Genomic DNA, 26201 nt, shown 5'->3' on the forward strand with positions numbered 1-26201 from the left:
ACTGTTTCAAATAAATACCTAGGATTATGTTTGTTATCTTCTAATAGGGTTGAAAAATAAGCAGATCTAGCAGCTTTTAAAGCCTCTCTGTAAGCAATCGAGCTCTCCTTCCATGAAATCCGAAACACCTCTAGTTTTGTTTTCTTCCAGTTGCGCTCCATTTTTCTGGCTGCTCTCTTAAGGGCCTGAGTGTGTGTGTGTGTGTGTGTGTGTGTGTGTGTGTGTGTGTGTGTGTGTGTGTGTGTGTGTGTGTGTGTGTGTGTGTGTGTGTGTGTGTGTGTGTGTGTGTGTGTGTGTGTGTGTGTGTGTGTGTGTGTGTGTGTGTGTGTGTGTGTGTGTGTGTGTGTGTGTGTGTGTGTGTGTGTGTGTGTGTGTGTGTGTGTGTGTGTGTGTGTGTGTGTGTGTGTGTGTGTGCTCGTTGTGCCACGGCGCTGGCCTATGTTCTTTAATCTTCTTTAAGCGCAGCGGAGCAACTGTGTCTAAAGTTCTGGAAAAGAGAGTTAAAAGTTTCTGTTGCAATATCAAGTTCTTCTAAGCTATCCGGGATGCTGAGATGATGAAACTGATTAGGAAGATTATTGATAAAGCAATCTTTAGTGGCAGAAGTGATCGGTCTAACATATTTATAACACGGAGTCGGCTTTGCAGCCTTGGCTAAATGTAATTTACACGAGACTAGATAATGATCTGAGATGTCATCGCTCTGCTGCAGTATTTCAACGGCATCAACATCTATTCCATGTGATAGTATTAGATCTAGAGTATGATTACGGCAATGAGTCGGTCCTGACACGTGTTGTCTAACTCCAACTGAGTTTATAATGTCTTTAAATGCCAATCCTAATGCATCTTCTTCATTATCTATGTGTATATTAAAATCACCAACAATTAGTACTTTATCTGCAGCCAATACTAATCCTGATTTAAAGTCCGCAAATTCTTATAATGATAAAGTCTGTATGGTGCCCTGGTGGCCTGTGTACAGTAGCCAGCAGAATTTTCAAACGTGATTTATCGTTTACACTATATATTTTTACATTAAGCACCAACACTTCAAAAGAATTATATTTGAAACTAGATTTCTTAGTAATTTGGTAAATATTACTATAAATTACAGCAACACCTCCTCCTTTGCGTGTCGACGAGGTTCATGTTTATAACCGTAATCAGTAGAGCGCAGCGGTGTGTTCTCAGGACTCTTGTGTTCGGAGTGTGACGGGTTTGATCCTGAGAGAGCCTGACACATTCCCTCAACGGTCACTGAGGTCAGATCTGTTGCTCTGTATTTTTCGATCTTTGTAATCAGTGTATGAAGCTGTAGAGATAAGAGAGGGATTTACTTCTTATAGACTGTAGTAAAGCTGTGCTTCAGTTTCCCAGCATGCTTTAGTGTTTCCAGAGCGTATCGTGCAGAGACCCCTTCTTCCACTTCAGAGGCGACATGAGACTCACACTTCCTGACAGAGTTTCCCTTCCACACCATTACCTCATCTAGAAAGAGTGTGTGTGTGTGTGTGTGTGTACTAACATTTACATCGGTGTGGGTTCCCATCGGTGGGAGCACATCCACCTAAGGAGGTCCAAAATCGGAGTGGGGCCCAAAATGGTGGACCCCACTTCGATTTCAATTAAAATAGGCTCAGCAGCCTCCCCTGATCCTACCATTGCTTTTTTTTCCATCTCTAAAAAGTGGCCCGTAAGGTAGCAAAAAGTGGGTAAGTGTGTGAAGGTGTGTATCGTCGAGCCTTTTTGTACCGGAAGTCAGGATATACACTTCCCGCGAAATCGAATACACACCGCGGGAATCTGAAACCTTTGGCCAATGAAATTACTGCACTGTACAATCAGCCGCGAATGTAAGGAAAACCGCGGATATTGCACAAGAAGAAGAAGTAGAAGAAGAAGACTTAAACGATAGAAGATTGAAGACAGAAGAAGACGGAAGAAGAGTGGTATTTTACAAATACCGACCTCTGCATGCAACAGGTAAGCTAGGCATGGTTTTCATTGTGAGTTTATTTTGGCGTTACAGTATATCGTGATTTTTGCTACCTCTTTTGGCTGCCATGTAGCTAACGTTAGCGACATAATATTACTATTAGCAGTTGGCTTAACCTAATAACATGTCACCACGGACATGACAGCGGGGCAGAGACGGGGTGCAGTGAAGTCGTGTCGTTAAAAGTGGAGTTGGTTGTGAATTGTGAGGTTTTTATGGTGAGTTCATATTTTGGCGTTATATCGTGATGTTTGCTACCTCGTTTAGCTGCCATGTAGCTAACGTTAGCGTCATAATATTACTATTAGCAGTTGGCTTAACCTAATAACGTCACCACGGACATGACTGCGGGGCAGAGACGGGGTGCAGTGAAGTCGTGTCGTTAAAGGTGGAATCGGTTGTGAATTGTGAGCAAGACAGGGCAGGACTCGCTGATGGAGGTTAGCCAGAAGCTAACGCGCAGGACTGAAGCTACGGTGCCAAAATGCAGTCGTACAGAACATTTAGACGTCACGTCATTGACCCATATATATATATATATATAAACACATTTTTTAACAAATAAAAACACATTCTTAGCAGGACAGTTGAGAGAAAATAATAGAAAAGACCGCCTTCAAGTTTTTCCAAATTTACATTGCAATTACAGCAATATAGCTGTAGCAATTCAGTTGTGGATGTTTTGGTCACATAATTTTTCAATAAAATGCGCAAAGTATTTAGTGAAAAATCTTTCCTGTTCTCAGTTGTCCATGTCCGTGACAATGTGAAGTGATGCTTGCCATTTTAGCATCTTATCTCAACTTAATTTTATGTAAGGGTCAATGACGTATGAGGATTTTTGACATTATTATTTTTAGTATTTTAAAATTGGCCTGTCGAAAATCCTTATACGTCATTGACCCATATATATATATATATATATATATATATATATATATATATATATATATATATATATTTCTGCAACTGCGGGCACTTTTATGTCCCAGCAGTGAAATTTTTTATTTATGTTAAAATTTGTCATATGATGCTTTATAAATATATGCAGAGTGCCAATACACACCTTGACAAAAAATAGAATAACTGATTAATGTGATTTAATATAATATTATGAAGCATTTATAGCTCAAAACACCATTTTTGTTAACGTCCCACACCTGTGGTCTCAATGTTAAGATACATAAAATAAGCTAATTTAATGTCTTTACCGCAGCAAATTTAGGTGTTGCGGTAAAGACCTTGTGTTGCGGTAGAGACAAATTAAAGGTTTACTGTATATTCAATTACAAATATTCAGTATATTATTAGTACTGAAGTATATATTATATATTAGTATATATATAAACATGCCATTGTTGAACCCTAGATGAGACTTATTTTTATAGAAGTTTAGAAAGAAAAATGTATAAAATGAACGTTATTGTAAGGACACTTTTTAAGAAGATGACCTGAAAAACATAAAAAATAAACATGTTCCGGATTAAATTCTTAATGACTACATTCAATTTTGTGTACATTTTTATATGTATTACAGACTATGATGATTCAAATTGAAATTCATAGAGGTTGATTTTTTTTAAAATTGGGATAGTCAAAAGTGCCCATAGTTGCAGAAACACCCATATATATAACACATTTTTAACAAATAAAAACACATTCTTAAATTTCAGAACATCTCACTGTGACTGATCAACTGATCGACAAATGTAGCAAGATGTGAAACCTTAGCTTGTTTAGACTGAATACTTCTAAGGGAAGTTTTCACCTAGCTTTTTGTCTGGGTGGTACCGGCCTACCCTGGACCCCCCCAAAACCATCCATGCGTGTATGTATGAGGAAGGATGTGATGCTGCATATGTCAGTCAATGGTCATGTGGCAACGCCGCCATGCTGCTGTACCAGAAGTTAGGTTTGACAGCCCTAGTTTAAATTGATTACTGAGTGTCTGTGCAGCACAACATGGTTATCATCTAACAAGTTAACTTCTCGGCTTCAACAGGCTCGGTCAGCTTTCAGTGTGCACATTTCAGAATTTGCATATTTCATTAGCCCGTGTTTGATGTTAAACAATGTGCATCCTGCAATAGCAAAGCTCAGTACACAGCTGTTGCAGCGTCTATGTGTTTGTATTAATGTCTGTTTATTTATTTATTTTACATAATAGATTTTTTTTGTGACTTGCTATTTTTCAAAAACCTTTTTGTGAGATTTGCCTTGACTAAGTACGAATTACAATTATTTTCACAGAGCCATTATGTCCGCAAGAAGGAGGAGAAAGAAGCCTATAGACGATGCAAAGACATACATTCTGTCTTGCACTGACAAGGATGGGTTTATGCAGAGATTCATTGACACTTACAAAGGTAAGTTGCAGAAGATTTTTTTTTTTTTTTTGCCTTTGTCAAAGACAGACAGTGATCGAAGTGAGTGTGATACTTTACAGCCCAGGCAAGATTGTCAGAATATTCTACTGAAGTGTCCAGAGAAGTAGAGCCTATTGCTGTGGTAGACTAGCTGCAGTTTAGAGTTTAAGGCAAATTTTCATCTTGATTGATCCCAAATAAGTGACATGGAAAGGAAAGGGCGAAGTTAATAGGGATAAAACATCTGCATTATAAACCATTAAAAGTAGATGTTATCATTCACATGTATGAATTTCAGTTCTTTTCTTGTTGTTTCCCTTGGCCTGTTGGGTCTTATTTTTCATTTACTGAGCTCCTAAGGTTTTTGAAAAGCATTCGTTTTGATTTTTAAAATGATGCAGGAACCATGAAGTAGCACTTTCTTCTTCTCTGTTTCTGCTTCAGCATACAGTTTTTTCCTCACAGTCTCTGGGTGTCAAACCCCAATTATTACAAATTTGTAATTAATAAAGTTATTGCACTTGAGAATCCGAATTTCAATGCACCTTTCGTTCACTGCAACTTAAAGTCCCACTCCGATCATCTTTTGAGCTATTTTAAAGTGTTCTCAGTGGTCTTTAAATTATGATTATGCAGTTTTTAGCCCAAATCAAAAAACATGTGCTCTTTTCCAGGACTTTGCTTCTGCAGAGCGGCAGTAGCTCATTAGCAATTCGCCTCTGCGTTGTGGGCGGAGCCAGCGCTGCGGTAAATTATGAAAGCTAATACCAATATCTCTCTTCTTAGCACTGCATCCCACTAAAGCACACAGGTGTTGATCCGCCATCGTCTTCTCTACTCCTCAGAACCTGAGTGGAGTGGGGCAGGAGCTTTTGGCCCCCCCCCCAGAGTTATTACATCACAACTCCAGTCTGTTTTAGGCTGCCTTATAGTGACTGCCATTGGTTCACAGCCATTTGAATGCAGAAATACTCAAAAATGCAATTTTGGGCTTAATTTTCTAAAGATATGTCCTCTAGCTTTAGAAAAATGCCACAAGAACATGTTAACAACACGAAAAACATGATTTTCATCGGAGTGGGTCTTTAAAGCTCATTTGCACAATACATTATTTAACCAGTCTCTCTATTTGTTGTATATACGTTTATTATATTGCTTTTCTGTGTCCTATATTTATTTTGTAAATCAGGATTACTTTCTGTTTTTTATATTGCTATTTAATATTTAGTTTCATGCCTTGCTGCGGCTACAATGTAATTTTCCAGTTTTGGATCAATATAGTACATCTGTCTGTCTGTCTATGTCAAAAGTCTGAGTTGCATGATGTTCTTACGCTTCACTGGTGTTACCTGCACTAAATGGTACACGGCACTCTCAGTTTAAAGGAGTCATAACCTAGTATTACCTTGGATACCCACGCTCTATTATAGTCTTTTCAGGCTCTTCTAAAAAAATTAACACAGAGCTCCTCTGACCCTTATTTCTGAAGGCATTATTGTCTCGCGAGATCTGATGCGATATTTTGGCTGTCGTGGACGGTCATTTTAATAATGCAAATGAGGGGCGCGTTGATTGGTGGCAGGAAGGAGGGGGGTTGACACCGCAGGTAACTTCAGCATATCATTCCAAAATGACATCATGGCGCAAGTTGTGAATGAACCCGACCTGGCCGCAACCTACGGGATTCAACCGTAAATGCACGAGCCAGACTCTGAACCTGAGCTGGAAAGGTAAGATGTAGAGTCGATAGAAGTGAGATCAACGTTTGCTATCATGTGGTGTTTTTGCCTTGTTTCACGTTGTGGTTTTTTAGACATTCAAATTTGTGAACGATTCCGGCGTAAAATGATTAGCACAGACACAGACACCTAACGTTAAGCCAGTGGGAGGGGTTGTAGGAACCGCATCATTAAAAATTAATTTAATCCACTGGTCCCTGACAGCTTGGTCCGTTCTTGGGAGAGAAAACACATTTAAGTTACATGTTGATTCTGGCAGTCAACAACAGAGCAACTCACGTGTGCGTAACTACGTTTCTGCATCTTTCGCGACTAAATATGAGGGGGAGAGGGCGGGCTTCCTGCAGCATAGGTCTGCGGTGTCCATATATGGTGTATCCAGAAATTAAAATCTCGTGTTTGAGTGCACGTGGGCTGGTTTACGAACCCTGGGGTAAACAAACGCTTCACTTTTAAATATCAGGTTCCCGGCCAGTGTATAATCGTTAGGCAATCATAACATACATTGATTCTCGTGGAAAAGTGAAAATTACAGGTAATGACTCCTTTAAGGGAACCGAACAGAGCATAGACAGGACCTCAGTAATGCATTAATGTGGATGGGTCTGCATCAAAAAAATTTTTTGGCCACATAAAGTCTGATCAAAAAAGCACTTTACCTGTAGAGTGTGTATCACAACTGGGAGAGTGTTGAGCATTGTCTGCAGGTAATACACTGACTAGACGCAAGAACCTCAACCTCACTTTGAAAATACTGTAGTATCTCTTTTTGAGTCCCAGAATGAAATGTTTAATTATTATATATTATTGTAGGAAGAGGAGTGTTTGCCGCACACCCCATTGAACCCGGGGACTTCGTGTTGGAGTACAGGGGTAAACTCCTCACACAGGAGGAATGCAAGTCAAGAAAATACTCCGAGATTGAAAGCACATTTCTCTTTGACTTTCAGTGGCAGAATCATCACTTATGGTAAACATTGAAAGATGGATGTTTTGTATTGATTTAGAGAAATTATGAGTTAACCCTGAAACAAGGGTTTAATACTTGATGAATGAATGAAGCACAAATACTCTTAAATTCTTTTGAAAATAACTCTTTCAATAAAACTTTTAAAAGAATGTAAAACTATTACCATTTTTCTGATACTTTTCAGCCTGGATGCATCGGAAGAAGATCGATCTCTCGGAAGATTGGTCAATGACAACCCGAAAAATCCAAATTGCGTTATGAAAAAAATCATAGTTGACAACAAACCCCATTTGTGCCTTTTTTCTCTGAAGAAAATAGAAATAGGAGATGAAATTGATTATAACTATGGTGATTCAAAATGGCCTTGGCGCAGTAAGGTGAGTTGGTTAGATGAAGTATAGAGATTTCTTTATTTAAATTTTTTGTTGCAAAAGCAAATTTTGTATTTCTCCAATATTAACCATGTTTCTAATATTACTCTTAACTGTCTATGGAAATGCATTTAATCTTTGATCTGTGATGTGTGTTAAAATGAGTTCTTCTTTATCTGCAATCCAGTTGAAAAAAACCCAAGCTCCAGCCGCAGCAGTAGAGAATGAGACCAGCCCTGTTCCTCAGACGCTAAATGATGGACCAAACCCAGATCAGACCTGCACACAGGTAAAAGTACATTCAAACGCATTCATCTATGCTGACATGTGGTGGTGTTCTATTACTAAAGTGGACCAATGCTTATGTGGCTTTATATTGGCTGTTAAAGGCCAGGTAATGTCACACACACCGGCATGTTTCCAGTCATGTTCTTATGGGGTCCTTCCATCTTCCAAGTACATTTGTTTCTCTAGTCTCTCCTTTACACACTCATGTGTCTGTAGTCTGACCCATGTGGGGCCCTTCCGTCTAGTTCTTACTGTAATTGTTTTTAATGCACTATGGCAACACCTGACATGACCTCAACTGTGATTTTCACATTCGTAATTGTATACTGTATCTGAGCCGTTCGATGTTTTAAAGCAATATTTTGATTTGATCCACTGCAAACTCCTGGAATAGATGTGAGCTGCTTTTTAGTCCATGCTCTCAGTTGAAGTTCAGTGCTGTTTCACCATTAGATGACCTTATTAGTTCCTGTTCGATGTTTTAAAGCATCTTTTTGATTTGAATTTTGATTTTAAATATTTTGATTTGATGCACTGAAAACCCCTGTAATGGTCAATTGGACCATGGACCAATGCTCATGGGGCTTTAAAGTAGTCAGGTGACCTTATTGGGTTGTAAAGGCCAGGTAATGTAACACACACTGGCATCTTTCCAGTACCATTCTTGTGGGGCACCTTTTAATGCATTATGGTAACATCTGTGGAGAAAAAAGAAGAAAATCTGCATACTGGGTTAAAGCTCACAGTTACCTTTTTTATTGACTAAAAAACAAACGTTTCGATCCAAATGGTCTTCCTCAGGCAACTATATGATAGTATTGTAATACTATAGTATAGCTGTACACTGATTTTAACATTTATAATTGTACACTGTCTAAAAGGGCTGATGTTCACATTTCTGGATTTAGATTTTTAGTCAGACCATGCCATGTTTCTTTGGCCAAACTTTCTAATTCCATACTTACTGAATTTTTGTTTATTTTTAGGTATTTACTGTCCAAGGATTTTCACTGGTTGATTATCCAGATAGTGATGAAACTGATGAGGATGGTATGGAAAACGAACCTCCCACCCCACACCTGGATGTTATTATAGGGCAGAATGATATTGGCCCAGATGTTTCAGATCATTTGTACGATTCAGATGAAACTGTTGTGAAAGAAACTTGTGATGAGGCTTCTCCAAGCAACCATTCCAACAATCAATCGGATGATGAACTTGTTCCACCATTGAGACGCACAAAAAGCATTCTGGTAAGCCCCAAAACACATTTTAACAATATAATTAACTTGTTTATGTGATCAATTTTGTGCCACTAGTAAGTGAATTTGAATTATTTTATATTTGAATGGGAATCATTCACTTTGAACCTGAATCGATTGTTTTGAACAATTGCTTTTAAAATCTGAATCTAAATGGACTCATTTGAAATTGAATCTATTGGATTGGCATAAACACCTTTAGGAGTGATGTCCAGAGATCAGCGCTCAGGTGTGTTCTTAAAAAAAAAAAAAAAAAAAAAAAAAAAGACAACGTGCCCAGTGGTGTAGGCTACTGGTCAGCCAGCATACCGGGACAAACCCCGGTAGGCCGACGCTATCACTCCCGGACGCCGCGGCCGGTCTCTGTTGCCAAAATCCGGTCGCGTCCTCCTCCTCGCCTGGTGCATTAATTATCAATTAAATAGAGATCACCAACAATCAATCAGTAATCATTTATTAGAGAGCTCAACTCTTCTTTTCTGACTGATTGCTGATTTTTTATTGATAGGGAGACAATTGTGAGGTGAGGAAGACACTTCGGAAAATTGACTAATCTCTCCCTCTCTCTTGAGTAGTTCCATGTCTACAGGAATGACACCATATCATTATGATGAATCATTTGCTGTGAAGTCATTCAATTTAACAATCAAATGCATGAAAACTGAAACGTTACTCTTTTTTTAATAATTTTGTCAACGTTTACTCCACCTGAAAGGCAGTTTGGACATGGGCCTCAGCAGGTGGATGGAGGGGTAATATTGGTCAATAATTTTCATAGGTGTCTAGCTCACCTGACAACCTCTGAATGGTCTCCCTATCAATTAAAAATACAGCAAAATATCTCCATGTCTCCCTTTTTGCAGATGGACAGAGTACGAGATTTTACCCACAGTCTCTATGATTCAAGTAGCGACGGTGCAGAGGAGACTCCTTTTTTTAAGCCTGAAAGGGATTCAAAGAAGCTGAGAAGAAGGTCTTGCCGTCCCGTAAGTCGGGGGGAAATGGTCCATACACATTTTTCTTAATTTAGTATCCTGAGCCTGTTCAATCAGTATACTCAGGTTTTTTATATTTAATGTTGCAAAAATAGTTATTAAAAGATGTGTGTTTGTTTTTAAAGATTCAGATGAATCTCTTGGAATCGGATGACTCAAACTTAGGTAGCGAAGAGGAGTATATTCCAAATCCCATGGATGAAAGCGCAGAAAGTGATGGCAGTATGGAATTAACCCTGGAAAAGGAAAAAAAGAACAAAGGTGCATCATCCAGTCAGAGCAAGTTTAAGCCCAGAGAGAGAAGAAGTAGATCCTCCCGAGAGAGTGGAAGCGAGTCCTCCAGACAGAGCAAGTCCAAGCCCAGAGAGAGAAGAAGTAGATCCTCCCGAGAGAGTGGAAGCGAGTCCTCCAGACAGAGCAAGTCTAAGCCCAGGGAGAGTGGAAGTAGATCCTCCAGAGAGAGTGGAAGCGAGTCCTCCAGTCAGGGCAAGTCTAAGCCCAGGGAGAGTGGAAGTAGATCCTCCCGAGAGAGTGGAAGCGAGTCCTCCAGTCAGAGCAAGTCTAAGCCCAGGGAGAGTGGAAGTAGATCCTCCCGAGAGAGTGGAAGCAAGTCCTCCAGACAGAGCAAGTCTAAGCCCAGGGAGAGTGGAAGTAGATCCTCCCGAGAGAGTGGAAGCGTGTCCTCCAGACAGAGCAAGTCTAAGCCCAGGGAGAGTGGAAGTAGATCCTCCCGAGAGAGTGGAAGCGTGTCCTCCAGACAGAGCAAGTCTAAGCCCAGGGAGAGTGGAAGTAGATCCTCCCGAGAGAGTGGAAGCAAGTCCTCCAGACAGAGCAAGTCTAAGCCCAGGGAGAGTGGAAGTAGATCCTCCCGAGAGAGTGGAAGCGAGTCCTCCAGACAGAGCAAGTCTAAGCCCAGGGAGAGTGGAAGTAGATCCTCCCGAGAGAGTGGAAGCAAGTCCTCCAGACAGAGCAAGTCTAAGCCCAGGGAGAGTGGAAGTGAATCCTCTAGTCATAGCCAATTTGACTTTAGCCAGAGAAGACTTTTGGAAAGATGTCATGATCCCACACAAAGATTTCCAAATAGCAGAGTTGATGGGAATGAAAAGGAAATAGCAACATATTCTGAAAACAATGTTTCAGTGCCCCTGGAAGAAGAGCAGTATATATTTGTCAGTCCAACTTTAAAGAAAGATGATGGATCCAGAAGCTATAACAAGAAACATTTCTGCTTTTATTGCAGGAAGTTTGTCCAGAAAATGTCAAGACACTTGTGGCGTAAACACCAAGATCAATTGGATGTTGCGAAAGCATTCAGTTTTCCAAAAAACTCAAAGGAAAGAAAACTACAATTGGACTACATACGAAATAAGGGAAACTTCGAGCACAACAGTCATGTTTTGGAAACACAAAAAGGAAAACTAATCCCATGTAAACAACCGGGGAAAAAATCAGATGGACATAAATTTGCACATTGCATTCACTGCTATGGGTTGTTCTCAAGAAGAGCGATGTGGCGGCATTTCAAGGTCTGCAGTTTCAAACCCCAAAGTACTAAACCAGGTAAAAATAGAGTTCAGGCATTGTGTGCTTTCGCTGAACCTTCTCCATCGGAATATACAGACGCGTATTGGAAGTTCTTGAGTGTAATGATTCAGGACAAGATTGCAGTTGCAATTAAAGGAGACAACTGCATCCTCAATTATGGGTTCAGGTTGTTCAAAAAGAATGAGAAGATAGTTAGTCAACACCAGTATATACGCCAAAAACTGAGAGAACTTGGCAGGCTTTTATTGGAAGCTAAAAAAATCACGCATGTGAAGACCATTCAAGAACTCATCAAACCTGAACAGTACTCCCAGGTTGTCAGAGCTGCAAAGAACCTATCTGGATTCAGTGAGGAAACTGGCATATACCAATGTCCCTCTCTTGCACGCAAGGTAGGACACAGCCTGCATTCGTTGGCTATGTTTATCAAGTCCGAAGGACTGAAAAAGAAAGATAAAGAAACCATTAAAGATGCTGAGGAGTTCGCACAGTTGTATTTAGAGAGTTGGAGGTTTGATATTGCAGGCCAGGCATTAACCCAGCTTAACCGGGCCAAATGGAATGCACCGCAACTTTTACCTCTTACACAAGATATCCAAAGGCTACATTGCTATCTAGAAGAAAAACAGCAGCAACATCTCAAAGATTTAAAAGAACATCGTTCATCCACAAATTGGAAGGAACTTGCAAAAGTAACGCTGACTCAAGTTATGCTTTTTAATCGGCGGAGAGCAGGTGAAGTGTCCCGAATGCGCCTGTCTGCATACTTATCGAAGGACACATCAGAGGAACAAGGAGATGTAAATTTGGCCCTCACAGCGCTTGAGCAGAAGCTCTGCAGGCATTTTGTGCGAATAGCAATTGTTGGAAAAAGAGGAAGGAAGGTTCCTGTTCTTCTAACCCCATTAATGAGACAATCACTTGATGCTCTTACTGAGAGCAGAGAAGAATGTGGGGTGCTGAAGGACAATGAATATCTGTTTGCATTGCCAAAATCTGCCCATTACCTCAGGGCTTGTGACTGCATGAGGCAATTTGTCAGTGAATGTGCTGACATAAAAAATCCTCAAGCGCTAACATCAATTCAACTGAGGAAACATATTGCTACCCTGTCTACTGTATTGAACCTCAAAACCACTGAGCTTGACCAGTTGGCAGACTTCCTTGGTCATAATATCGCTGTTCACAGGAAACACTACAGGCTTCCAGAAAGCACCCTCCAATTAGCCAAAGTAAGTAAAGTCCTCCTGGCAATGGAACAAGGACGCCTAGGAGATTACAAAGGAAAGAGCCTCGATGAAATACAAGTCGATGTGAATGGTAATTAACTTTATATTCTTGAAGACACAATCATTTGAGAGATGATACTACTGTTGTATACTCTTGCAGATTGCCCATAGTTTCAGCTTTCCAAACTAAATTTTTTATCAATTATCATTTTAGAGACCATTGACATGGAGGGACCTTTAGCAGAGGACATTGAAGGTATGTGTATACCATGTTCCTAAATTGATTCTAAATGATCCATTTTAGATATTTTGTGTATTGTATTCTTAAGTTATTTCCCTCTCCAGATATCAGTATGCTAGGAGATGATGGGACAGACGATGAGGTCAGCATGTCATCCACGGAAGAATGTACCTCCACATCACAAAGTCAAAACCAGGGAGTGTCTGCAACCGGTGAGCTTAAACGCAATTCTTACCTTTCGTGCATTTCACACAGCACGTGGCTAAAATGTTAACATCAACAACTCCACCTCCCTCCTTTGTCCCACCCACCTCTTTCTCCTGCAACTCTGTCAGGAGACCTGTCTGATTCAGAGGCTGCACAATCAGTCAAACACAACCCCAGTTTTAAAACTGAACACTGCGTCAGTACTGCCTGAAATTACAAGTACCATTAACTTTGAGGTTAGCGTGAACCCACCTATTGCTTATAGGTTGCTCTAATCTCTAGGCACAGACTTCATACAGGGATTGCACAGCTACTCCAACACGTCCCTGTCACTACAGAACATCTGGAATGTGCGCGATAAAGTGATGCAGGACAATTCCCTGAGCACATTATTCAAGTCTGCTTCATAGCCGCTAACAGACTCCACGGTTGTCCGCATTGCTGAGCAGTGACCGCACTTGCACTGCAAAGGGTTGCCGACCCTTTCCTCACTGTCATCTCCGTCCGGAGCCGCTGCAGCTCCCTCAACTTCCGCAAAAACGGGCCTCTCAACCCTCCTCCTCATCACTGGCTCAAACGCATATGCCATCGGGTTAGATGACATCAAATAAACTCGTACAGCCTTGTCGTCTTGACATGTTTCCTCCTCGTCTGTGTACTCATACTCAACTCGCTGTAACTGTGTACTCGTCTCGCTGTAACTGTGTACTCGTACACAGTTGAAGAGGAAAAATGTTTGAATAGCCGTGCAATCCCTGCGTGAAGTCAACCTATAAACAGTAGGTGAGGGCACACTAACCTAAACGTTAATGCTACTTGTAATGTCAGTAACAACAGTCGCTTTCTGTCTGATGAAATCAGTTCATCTTATATTGTCCAACATACAATCTTTTCGGCGCACAGCTACTTCAGCACTAGTGGACTGCGTGGGACGGTCTGTCGTCCGTACACTATATGAGGAAATATACTGCTGGAGTGCCACTATCCTTTAGGTCTTAGATGTTTCCCTGCTGCAACACACCTGATTCATTGTGCAGAGCTTGGCAACAAGCTGTTTGATCTATTTAATTTGAATCAGGTGTGTTGAAGCAGGGAAACATCTCAGACCTGCAGAATAGTGGCCCTTGAGGACTGGAGTTGCCCATACCTGGGCTAACATGACAACTAATATTTTCACGTCTCTAGTCACTTGAAAAGAATTTAGGACGATAGGAGACGGGATGAAATAAACTGTGTCTCTCTTTAAGAGACACAGATCCCATATACTGACTTCTTGTTAAGTGCCTTGAGACGACATCTGTTGTGAATCGGCGCTATATAAATAAACTAAATTGAATATACTAAATTATTTTATAAAATAACACAACCACTGTACTGACGGCTATTACATATTTCATGTAGTGTATACTACAATAAAGTAATTTCTTTGTCCAGATGTCAGTATGCCAAGAGAAGAGGGGTCAGAAGATGAGGTCAGCATGTCATCCCTGCAAGAATGTCCCTCCACATCACAAGTCCAAAACCGGAGTGTGTCTGCAAAAAAGAGAGGTAAGCTTTGGGGCTTGCACTCTCTTTTCGGCCAGAGCTGCTCATTTATTTTTAAGGGCTTTTACTTTGCTTCCTTGACTCAACACTTGAAATATGTCTGTCCCTCCTTACTGTCCGGTGCCACAAGCCTGACTGGCTTGAAAGAAGCTGTTGCAGGAACAGACCTTGTGAGCCTGCATTGTTGTAGGGTTGGGGAAAGACTGGCATTATCACCTTTATATCAATAAGTTGTATTTAAAAAAAAAATCTTTAACACTTTATGGAGTTACTCAGGAAAAATGCTTGCATTTCCTCCAACAACGGAGGTGTACAGTGACCAGTTGAAAAACTCGAACAACCTATAATCACCTTAAATACCTCCTAACTGCTAGTGTTCCTTCATCCAAGTCTCATTAAGCCTCCACATGCAGCTGACTTTATTAAATAACCTTTTAAAAGTGCCTTGTAAATAGAAAATATTATTATTATTATTATTTTTATTATTATTATTTTGTGAAATGCAAGAAAGAATAAAATTGCTTTAAGTGAGAGAGAGAGTGTTTATACTCGAGTGTAGGGTAAAAGCATCCTGTTGCAGTTTCTTTTCCAGAATTATAATGTAATGCCGTCAGAAGTACAATGAGCCACTGCAAACCACTCAGTTTAATAAATACAACACACAAAGAAAAAAGAATGCAATCAAAACAGTTAACTATAAATAAAGTTAAAAAGCAAAACTAAACGGAATGCGTCTGAGCAGGCACTCCTCCGTTGCTTTCTGCCTTTCGTTCACCCGTTGCAGCTCTTCCTTCAGCCAGTTGTCGGTCGTTCTCATGGGGGTTTTGGCAAAAGAGGGAGCACGGGGCTTGGAGAAGCTGGCAGCACAGGGGGGCTGGGGTTTTCCCACCGCTTCATGCTCTCTTTCAGCAACGAGACCCAAACATCCGGAGACTCGTGATCACTCTGGCCAATCACAAGAGAGTACATCCACGTAGCTGCGTTTGCGTAGCTGGGCAGCACGTCAGGTCCGAAGAGGTGCCCATCAAGCTGCATAATTAAGAATTAATGTGCAGTGTTTTTGTTTTTACCAAACCAGTGTATAAAATGAATAATAATCTCAGTCATGTTATTATGAAGAGTTGTTTATTCCAACAAATAAGAACTTTATTTATTTACATTGTTAACAGTGCAATGTCTGCAGTGTTCTCTCACTCTCCACTGAAATCTGTGTGCTCCGTGTGAAGTCCACCTTTACTTATAGTGGTAATCCCAGAAACGGTTCCTGTCCTCTGAAAAACAGAGGCGGACATCACACTTGCTGCATTGGGTATTGGTGTACCCTTTACTGCAATGTCTGCAGTGCCCTCTCTTTGTCTTCAGGGGGAAATGTCCAGTTTGGTCCATGCGCACATCCATGGGCGGTGGTTTGCGTGACTTTTTAGAAGAGGGAGCCTTTGGACTTCCATCATCCATGTGTGGTCTCTTTCCACTATTCGGAGGGCTCCTGTCTCTGGGCTCTTGTTGATTGAAGATGGCCGTCCTCTCTTTGGTGTTTTCAGTGTTGTGTCCACCAGATTAGAATATAAAGAACAAATGTATCAATTTATGTACATCTCAAATACCAGTGTGATTTATCACAAACAAGGTAAATAGCACAAATAGATCATTACCGTAATGAGAGAGGAAGCCAACTGTGCTTGGAACTTTCTCATGTTCAGTATCTCCTTCTTTGGCATCCTGAGAGTATAGGCTGTGCTGCTTGTAGAGGAGCCAGGCGTTGACCACAGCAAGGGTGATTGTGTGCCAGAAGATGTACATGTACCACCGCCAGGATTTCAGTGCGTACTTGTGTTTTGCTGTAAATTAGTCCAACAAATCCACACCTCCCATGTATTTATTGTAGATGCCCACAATGGAAGGCTTTCTAACGTCAATGTACGTTTTGGCGGCTTTGTCCCAGTGTTGAATCTCCTGAACAGGTTCTGGTCCAGCGAAGGATGACACAAGTGTCACCGCCCTGTTGTCGTACCATTTGACAGCACAGATGTTATTTCCCCTCCACTCTGTGGTCAAAGCCTTCTCTGCCCTTCTTCTTCAAGCTCTTCACATGTAAAGATTACAGTTGGGTAGATGCACTTGCCTGGCTGTTCCCACATAATGGATTCCTTGCTCAAGGAGCTTCACTACCAGTGGAACGAAGGTGAAGTAGTTGTCTGCCTAGATCTTGTTGTGTTGACCCTTTGGAAATGTGGAGGCAAGCTTTATTACAACAACACCTGACAATCCAAGTTCAGATTTGACTCGTACTTCATTGTTGCTCCCTTGGTAAACATCAAAGTCAAGCATCATGCTAAAGATTCCAGCTTTCACTCATACTTTAAAGCCCCATGAGCGTAGATTACCTTGCATATACTTCTTGATGCAGCTGAACTTCCCGTTGAAGGGTATCATCATCTTGTCCATGGAATGTGCTCTTCTGGTACCACCTGCAGGCAGTTTTCTCTGAGTGAATCAAGCCGTGGTCTGAGTTTCCAGAGTTTGTCCCTCTTTTCAGTCTCTGGCACGGTTAAATTGTTTACAAAATGTAATGTTCCATCCTCAGGTACATGCCCAATGCTGCCTGTATTTCTTTTGTATTAGTGTTGACTAATCTTTTGTCATTTTGAATGCTGTACTCATTCGTATTTGTTGCCAGAGCTTGAACCAAATCTTCTGACACAAACTTTTGGAATATTGCAGTGATGTGTGGAGGGAGGTGACATCATCTGTGAGAGCTTGACCAGAAAAATCAGTGACGTCTGTCATGTGGCATGATGTATTTCTTTGATTGCCCGGGCTCAATATTCACATTAGCTGGACAATCGGTAGGTTCTTGGTTTTCTTTGACCACAGAGACATCAATATCTGATTCTTCATCACTTGCATCAGTGTCGTCAAAATCTATGTCCACATCACTTTCTCCTTTTTGGATGATGGCAATTACATTGTGCACATTGTACCGAGGATTTCTCCTTGCTGGTGGCATTCTGAAATGAAAAAGATAAAATTGAAACAAATGTACATTGTATATACAAATAGCACACATGCCTCATTATGACGTGTTCACACTTTTGACTGAAGCAGCCTATTCACACATCTCACCGGTCACACTATACCTAATGGCTCACCTATAGTAGACTGTGATTGTAATCCTTACAGGAATGCATTCAGCGTCCAGTTTACAACAAAATCTAACAGTGAGGAACATTTACACCTGTGCCAGAACAAAGCACCAGGAGCATCCCGCACAACTTGGAGGATTGGCCAGGTGTCTCTTGCAAAAGAGATCTTGGATCTCAATGGGACAGACCTGGTTAAATAAAGGTTATAGGCCTAATGATAATAAGCACTTTGACTATAAATTGATAAGAACATTTTGTTTATCAGTAGACTAAGAAAGGGAAGATTTGCACAAACAGAATTTCTTTGTTAGTAAGTCCTGCAGAATTTGATAGCAAATTATAATGTTTAGATATGGCAATATATCTTTCAACTTTAGTCTCTAATACAGTATAGAATATGTAATCCGATATAAAGCTAAAGGGTATAATGTTTAAATCATGTATAATTTGTTGTGAACATTTTCATTTAAGTTCCCCTCAATATGTTCCTCTTAAATACAGGGCAATTATGACTGCCACTCTCATCCAACATTGTAATATTGCAACATTTATAAAACAAGCTCTAAACAAAATTTAGGGCATATTTTCAACATTTACTGTATATGTCCTTGTTCTAGACACTGTAAGAAACACAGAAAAACATATTCCAAGCATTTTACTTACTTGAAGATGAATCCAGTCCAGTAAATCAAAGGGATGTTGGTTGATCAGAAAGTTGTAGGATATGTCACTTCTTGACTTAAGGGTGGGCTTTGTATACAAATCCTGGATCCAATTACATGGTTGGAATAAAATGTAAGACCCACAGATCATATTGATGTGGTTGTATAAACAAACAAACAAGAAAAAAAAGACAAAAGGGGTTTTGGGGAATAACCACAATTGTTGTAATTCTGAAACAGTGGGTCTTACAGGGTTAAGTAAGATTACAATTTCTTTATAAAAGAAAACCTACAATATTTTGTGTTTTTGTCTACATAGGAAAACAAACGGCCGTCAAAAGAAGCTGGACCCCAGACGAGTGTGCTGCAGTGGACACACATTTGAGGAGATTTATTGTAATGAATCAAGTTCCTGGTAAAGAAGAGTGTCAGCGCTGTATTTCTGCAGAACCTCAAGCTCTCAGAAACAGAGACTGGAAAGCAGTTAAATATTATGTTAAAAATCGCATTACAGCCCTGAGAAGAAAAGTATAGTGTGAAAGCACCTAATGGATCTGAGGTAAAACCAAAACATTAGAGGTAGGATCTTAAAATGTTTTGTCTTTGGTTGTGTTCTGTTGTAACGTTGTTGTTGTTGTTGTAAGGGTTTGCTCAGGTTTTATGGCTCTCCAGTGGCCTACAAATATACACATTTCACAGTACTTATTTAATTTTATTTTTAATTTGATGGATGTAGGATGGATGTTGGATGGATATTGAATAGATGTTTGATCGATGGATGGATGGATGTTGGATGGATGTTTCGAGAGATGGATGGATGTTTGATGGATGTAGGGTAGATGTTTGATGGATGGATGTTGGATGGATGTTGGATGGATGTTTGATCGATGGATGGATGGATGTTGGATGGATGTTCGAGAGATGGATGGATGTTTGATCGATGGATGTTGGATGGATGTAGGTTAGATGTTGGATGGATGTAGGGTATATGTTGGATGGATGGATGTTGGATGGATGTAGGGTAGATGTTGGATGGATGGATGTTGGATGGATGTAGGGTAGATGTTGGATGGATGGATGTTGGATGGATGTAGGGTAGATGGATGTTGGATGGATGTAGGGTAGATGTTGGATGGATGTAGGGTAGATGTTGGATGGATGTAGGGTAGATGTTGGATGGATGTAGGGTAGATGTTGGATGGATGGATGTAGGGTAGATGTTGGATGGATGGATGTAGGGTAGATGTTGGATGGACGTAGGGTAGATGGATGGATGTAGGGTAGATGTTGGATGGACGTAGGGTAGATGTTGGATGGATGTAGGGTAGATGTTGGATGGACGTAGGGTAGATGTTGGATGGACGTAGGGTAGATGTTGGATGGATGTTGGATGGACGTAGGGTAGATGTTGGATGGACGTAGGGTAGATGTTGGATGGACGTAGGGTAGATGTTGGATGGACGTAGGGTAGATGTTGGATGGACGTAGGGTAGATGTTGGATGGACGTAGGGTAGATGTTGGATGGACGTAGGGTAGATGTTGGATGGACGTAGGGTAGATGTTGGATGGACGTAGGGTAGATGTTGGATGGACGTAGGGTAGATGTTGGATGGACGTAGGATGGATGTTGGATGGACGTAGGGTAGATGTTGGATGGACGTAGGGACGTAGGGTAGATGTTGGATGGACGTAGGGACGTAGGGTAGATGTTGGATGGACGTAGGGTAGACGTTGGATGGACGTAGGGTAGACGTTGGATGGACGTAGGGTAGACGTTGGATGGACGTAGGGTAGACGTTGGATGGACGTAGGGTAGACGTTGGATGGACGTAGGGTAGACGTTGGATGGATGTTGGATGAATGTAGGGTAGATGTTGGATGGATGTAGGGTAGATGATGGATGGATGTTGACCAGATGTTGGATATATGGATGGATGGATGTTGAACAGATGTTGGATATATGGATGGATGGATGGATCTTGAACAGATGTTGGATATATGGATGGATGGATGTTGAACAGATGTTGGATGGATGGATGTTGGATATATGGATGGATGGATGTTGACCAGATGTTTGATATATGGATGGATGTTGGATGTGTGGATGTTGATATTCTTATTTATTTTAATTTACCTGAACACTGAAAGTGTGTGGGGCATATGTTAAATATGTCAAAGGATTTTTCATTTCTTTAAATATCTCTGTATCATGATTTCAAAATTTGAGGCTTCACTGGAAAGAACAACTTGTGAACATGACATTATGGATGCAGTGCAATGAAACATAATTTCAATGCCTTTATAAGAGAAACTGTTGGGTTTACATAAGTTCAGGCTGATGTTGTTAAAACATTGAGTGCAGATTGTACAGACCTCTAGACATTACATTAATAATTTGTTTTAATCATTTCATAAAAAGTGTATTGACTGACAACTGTGTGGCATAAACTGTGTCATTACAATAAAATTGGTAATTTCAGTTTTGTCATAAAACTGTCTTTGAAACCGTATGTCTTGTAATCTGTAAAGGCAGATGGAAAGTTTCACATATATACATAATTACTCATTACAAAAATAACTATTTTAGTCCAAAATATGGAAACTGGGACTAATAATAAAGGCTGGTGTCAGCAGCTGCAGATAGTGACCTTGGGCCCCATTAACATATAAAAACTTGGTATGTATGTGTGTATGTGGGCGGACCCCACAAGTCGGCAATCCTAGAAACGGTCCCCACATGGGGCCAAATACCTTTTTTGACAAAACTTTAGAAATTTGTCAAATTGAAGTGATATTAATGATTGAGATTTTTTTTTAGATCTAATGTTGTTTTTTACAGCAGTGTAGGACCACTGGAAAGGGTGGATCCCACAACGCATAAAAAAACTGGTGGGCCCCATGAGAGGGTCTGCGCAAGAATGTGTGTGTGTGTGTGTGTGTGTGTGTGTGTGTGTGTGTGTGTGTGTGTGTGTGTGTGTGTGTGTGTGTGTGTGTGTGTGTGTGTGTGTGTGTGTGTGTGTGTGTGTGTGTGTGTGTGTGTGTGTGTGTGTGTGTGTGTGTGTGTGTGTGTGCTTATGTCCCTTTTGGGTACATTCACCAGGATACACACCAGTAAACTGAGGACCACCTAAAAAATTTAGGACATTTTGTATGTCCTCATTTGTTTGACTATATAATGGCATTCAGCATACTCTAAAATGGTGTCCAGACTTAAAATCTCACTTGTCCCAAAAAATCACTTTTAAGTGATTTGTGTATGTGAAGTGTGTATGCCCCCCCACTAAAGTGTGTATAACACAGCGCCCTCTAGGAGTACTGCACTTCCGGAAAAGATACACACTTCGGGGATTCTGACCAATCAGAGCACTACAAAAGCGGGACTTGATGATCTGACCAATCAGAGGCCAACACGTCATCAACAAACATGGCGGAGGCAAAAACGATCATGATTATGATCTGAATTGACAGATAATCCACATTAAATTATAGAAAAATTCCCAATAATTAGTATTTAAATAAAAATAGACTCATTTGCCCTGAGCAGCAGGACCTCTCATGATTTATATGAGCATGTTTTTTTTAACTTTTAATCCTCGCGTTTTGCTCTCGCATCAGTCTCTGCTCTGTGTGTGTGTGTGTGAAGATCGCGCTTCCCCGCGTCACCGTGACTACAGCACGAACAGTAACATAGGAGTTTATTAATCATGTAGGAACGAGTTTGAAGCGGGGAAAGGACATTATGATTAAGTCATGTGAATTTAAAAAGTATATATTTCCTTCCAAAAGCGGGACAACTGCTTAAATCTTTCAATATGGGTGTGATGATTTATTCATCTGAGTTTGTTTAATAAAAATACACAAGCCACACAAATATATGAAAACGTGCTAAATCGCTTGCTTTTATGAGTGAGTTTATTTGTTTTAAGTGTTTTCTCCTACTTTGCGTTCTGCCGTTCTCTTTCATCCGCGATGTCCCTGAGCGGCCGCCGCCCCTCCCCCACCCACCGCACGAGCAGGAGAACACAGTCACACACACAGAGCAACACATTCTCTTTAGCCTATATTATATAGAGGAAACCAGGAACAGCAAACATTCTCTTTATATATATTTTATATATAGGAGAGCAGTTACATCAAACATCATCTTTATATTATAGTATATTATATAGAGGAGAGCACAGCAAACATTCTAATTATATCATATTATTTTACAGTTTTTCTCAGTCACTTTGGTGCATTTCTCAGATCACAACAAAAATTATTGTTCAACCTCCACATTATCTAGTCACTTGTGCACATCATAAAAATCAATCATTCATTTGAACAAATTGCAAATGCTTTGTTACATTCATGCAATTGATGTAGGCTACAAGTGTCTGCTGTTTCTTACATTATTAATTTCTTATGTCATGTTGATCAAAATGTATTATACTGGTTCTCTGTTGAATAGTCTTACCCCTCAAAACATACAGGCATTAGTTCCATAAGTCATTAATGCAGAATGGATGAAATAGTTGTCATAAACTGTCAATACATTTTCTATGCAATTCTATTAGATTTTTTTTGTCCTGAATTTACATTTACATTTTGTTGAATTGCAGAGGTGAATTCTGAATTTCACTAATGAAGGGGAATGTAAAGCATTAGATCAATCAATGATCATCCAGTTCTCTATAATAGCTCAGAGTGCATCTCATTTGGGAAGCATAATAGACAGAGCACAACACGTTACACACTCTGAGAATGGAAGAACAACCGAAGAACAGCCGAGAAGAAGAAGAAGAAGAAGAAGAAGAAGAGGAGTAAGTATGTGTGGTGGAAGGGTACAGAGGTAAAACTGAGGAAGAGGTAACAGGCCAAGATTGTGTGTTTCTGAAGAAATAAGGGCCACTATTGTAGATAATGTTCTCAGTCATAACCTTATGGCAGAGGCGGTCGAATGGTGCAGCCGAATGTTTGGAAAACAACCGTGTATGTCCTCAATCATTCAAGCGTTTGTAGACAAAACAGGTGTGTAATCAGACAGTGTTCACACACTGTACTGTATACCATAAACTGTAGACTTACTGTAATGCTATATTACAGCAGTCTACTTGCAATTTACATTATACAGTAAATATACTTGATAGAGACATAATGTAAAACACACACACGTACATACAGTATATGTGTGACATAGTCTTTTTCTTTATATCGCAATGACATTGTACAGTCATTTTTTGACAGACCAACAGTGTATCTGTGAATCCTGTCCAGTCTCATCTAGAGTAATGCGTACATGTGTGTCATACAGATATTAAGTGCAGTCTTATGCATTTTCAATCATTGTCATCAAAATCATAGTTTATTTCTGAAAATATTGATAGAGTACAGTTATATTGACAACCTGACTAAGCATTTTGACATTCTTGTTTGCAAACAATGACACACAAGGACTTTTCTGATGACACTGATATGTTAATTGATTTAGTACTAGTATTTTGAACAAGTTACAGGCTTTTGATGGTAATCTATTGTGTTTTGTTGTTTGTACAAATTGTTTTGAGAAATGCACTTACTGGTTTGCAAATCTTAAGGTTCAAGAAATGTACTAAAGCGACTGATAAGAACTATACTAGAGGAGTGGAGTTACAGCAAACATTCTCTCTCTCTCTCTCTCTCTCTCTCTTTCTATATATATATATATCACTGATTCTTGAGAGTCGGGACAAAACACGTTTTAAAAAACTTTTTTTTTAAATACACACTATATCAATTATAGTTATACGTTTCTGCAGAGAAAGGTCTTAGCTATTTAACCATGTAAAGGAACAGGTTCTAAATAAAAACACATTTTAAACAAATTTACATGTTTCCCTTCAGAACTGGATTTGTGTCAACTCCGTCAGACACACTAAAAAGTAAACAATTTTAATTCTTCCAATCCAACAAGAATCTAAAGTTCGGAAGTACATTGTAATAGTGTTTAGTTACTCTGATATGTAAAAAAAACACAATACATAAACTTAATCTGTGATTTCACACTATTCTGAAACCTCAGATTTCTAAATATTTGCATTTTCAAACTTTGATTTTAATTTCAATATTGTAAAAACAAATTCCTTAAATAAATAAAACATAAGAGGATGTAGATCAGATGGTCCTTTATTACAAAAACCACATAAACTGAAGGAAGAATATTTTTTTCCCCAAAAAATTAACAAAAACATACATCCAAACGTCGAAGATCTGACGGTGTTGACGAAAAACTGACGGTGTTGACGAAAAATATGTGCATTGCTGATTAGTGAACTGATGTGCTCTTTAAACACTACTACTAAAACTACTCCTTGTTATTAGAGTACTGAACTTACTGTAAAGCAAACTATAATAAACATATTGCACATACACCGTTTCAAACTGTTTTAAATTACACCGTTTTTCCCCCCCAAAAAATAAGGGAAACCAGGGGCCGTGATAATTGTTTTTTTGGCCATATCGCCCAGCCCTTCACTGGCTTCTCATTTCTCTATCTCTGTCTCTACATATATAAATATATATATTAAAGTGCTGGCAAAGTTACACGTTACACAATAATAAGCAGACCACTGCCTGCCCATTCTCTACAAGTCAGATGCATACGGTTAAATAATGTAATGCATGCTGTGTATGTGCATTTATGTGTAAATAAAACCCTGAAATAACAGTTTAACCCTTCACTATATTCACAAATAATATTATATTCGCACATTAAGAGGTTATTGGTGGATTTGTCAACTCCGTCATCTTACAGGTCAACTCCGTCAGACACAGAACCTGACGGAGTTGACGTCTGACGGAGTTGACGTAAGGGCATGTATTTTCCGCGAAAAAATGTATTGTACACTGGAGCTAGGTATTTTTTCCTCAGTTGCTAGCTGTCCCAATAACCTCACTAAAATTCTTAAATTCAATCCACTATGGTTTAAAAAAATGTATCTTAAAAGAAAGATGGTATTGACATGGTGCAGCTGTGACCATAGGAATATTGACATTGTTTGTCTAAAATATAAAAAAATTTACAAGGTACCAGAGCATGTGTGGTAGTACTACATTCACCACAGGCAGGGGGATAAAAAGGGGTCCTCGGGATATAGCTGACCATGCTATTTCCTGATTTAAAGAGCTTTATAAAAATATCTGACGGAGTTGACAGAAACCGAGGACACAACTTTAATAGGCAGATTTCTATGGAAAATATTGTTTGATGTTCACTTCATGCATTGTTTTTTATATTTATACCCCTTATTTTTTATTTGATGTATATGTTTTCACAATTGTAGAGCTTTTTTAAAGTTTTTTGGGAAGGTTAATATTGTGACCTCTTGCTGAGGACAAGTGCAATAACATGGACCTTCTAACCACAGACCATACATTTAAACAAATTTTCCCCAAAAAGATAAAAAAGTTTATTCCAAAAATCAGATAGGTATATACAATTCCTTTAGATTTAACTTTGTAAGTATGTCAATCATGATGAATTTCTTAATTTTTGCTATAAATTAGACTTTTCTATGTGGGACATGTTTTGTCCCGACTCTCAAGAATCAGTGATATATATATATACAGGGGCGTAGTTTGTGGGGGAGATAACCCCTACAACCCCCCCCCCCCCCCCCA

At 39.7% G+C, this 26201-nt stretch overlaps 2 protein-coding genes and 1 long non-coding RNA gene across 4 annotated transcripts; 2 read left to right on the forward strand and 1 right to left on the reverse strand.

Moving 5' to 3' along the window:
- Positions 1–4256: 4256 nt before the first annotated feature.
- On the forward strand, positions 4257–11103 carry LOC307010562 (uncharacterized protein; the record flags this gene model as incomplete). The annotated part of the gene is made up of 8 exons (XM_079635349.1): positions 4257–4365; positions 6918–7074; positions 7259–7451; positions 7633–7734; positions 8720–8986; positions 9859–9981; positions 10116–10986; positions 11075–11103. 8 exons carry the CDS (start codon positions 4257–4259, stop codon positions 11101–11103), a joined length of 1851 nt encoding a protein of 616 aa, XP_079491475.1.
- On the forward strand, positions 10917–19199 carry LOC307010518 (uncharacterized protein). The gene is made up of 5 exons (XM_079635293.1): positions 10917–12855; positions 12979–13020; positions 13110–13217; positions 14647–14760; positions 18882–19199. Exons 1-5 carry the CDS (start codon positions 11247–11249, stop codon positions 19094–19096), a joined length of 2088 nt encoding a protein of 695 aa, XP_079491419.1. The 5' UTR covers positions 10917–11246; the 3' UTR covers positions 19097–19199.
- Positions 15916–18856, reverse strand: LOC307010519. Of its 2 annotated transcripts, none has more exons than XR_013800205.1 (3): positions 18564–18856; positions 16410–17765; positions 15916–16283 (listed from the first exon to the last, which is right to left on the reverse strand). It is a non-coding gene; the product is annotated as an uncharacterized lncRNA (long non-coding RNA). The 2 variants fall into 2 exon arrangements; XR_013800206.1 differs by having other exon boundaries at positions 15932–16283; positions 16410–16977; positions 17142–18849.
- Positions 19200–26201: the final 7002 nt, after the last annotated feature.

The sequence above is a fragment of the Phoxinus phoxinus genome (assembly GCF_949152265.1).
Source record: "Phoxinus phoxinus genome assembly, chromosome: 14".
NCBI classification, from domain to species: Eukaryota; Metazoa; Chordata; class Actinopteri; order Cypriniformes; family Leuciscidae; genus Phoxinus; species Phoxinus phoxinus.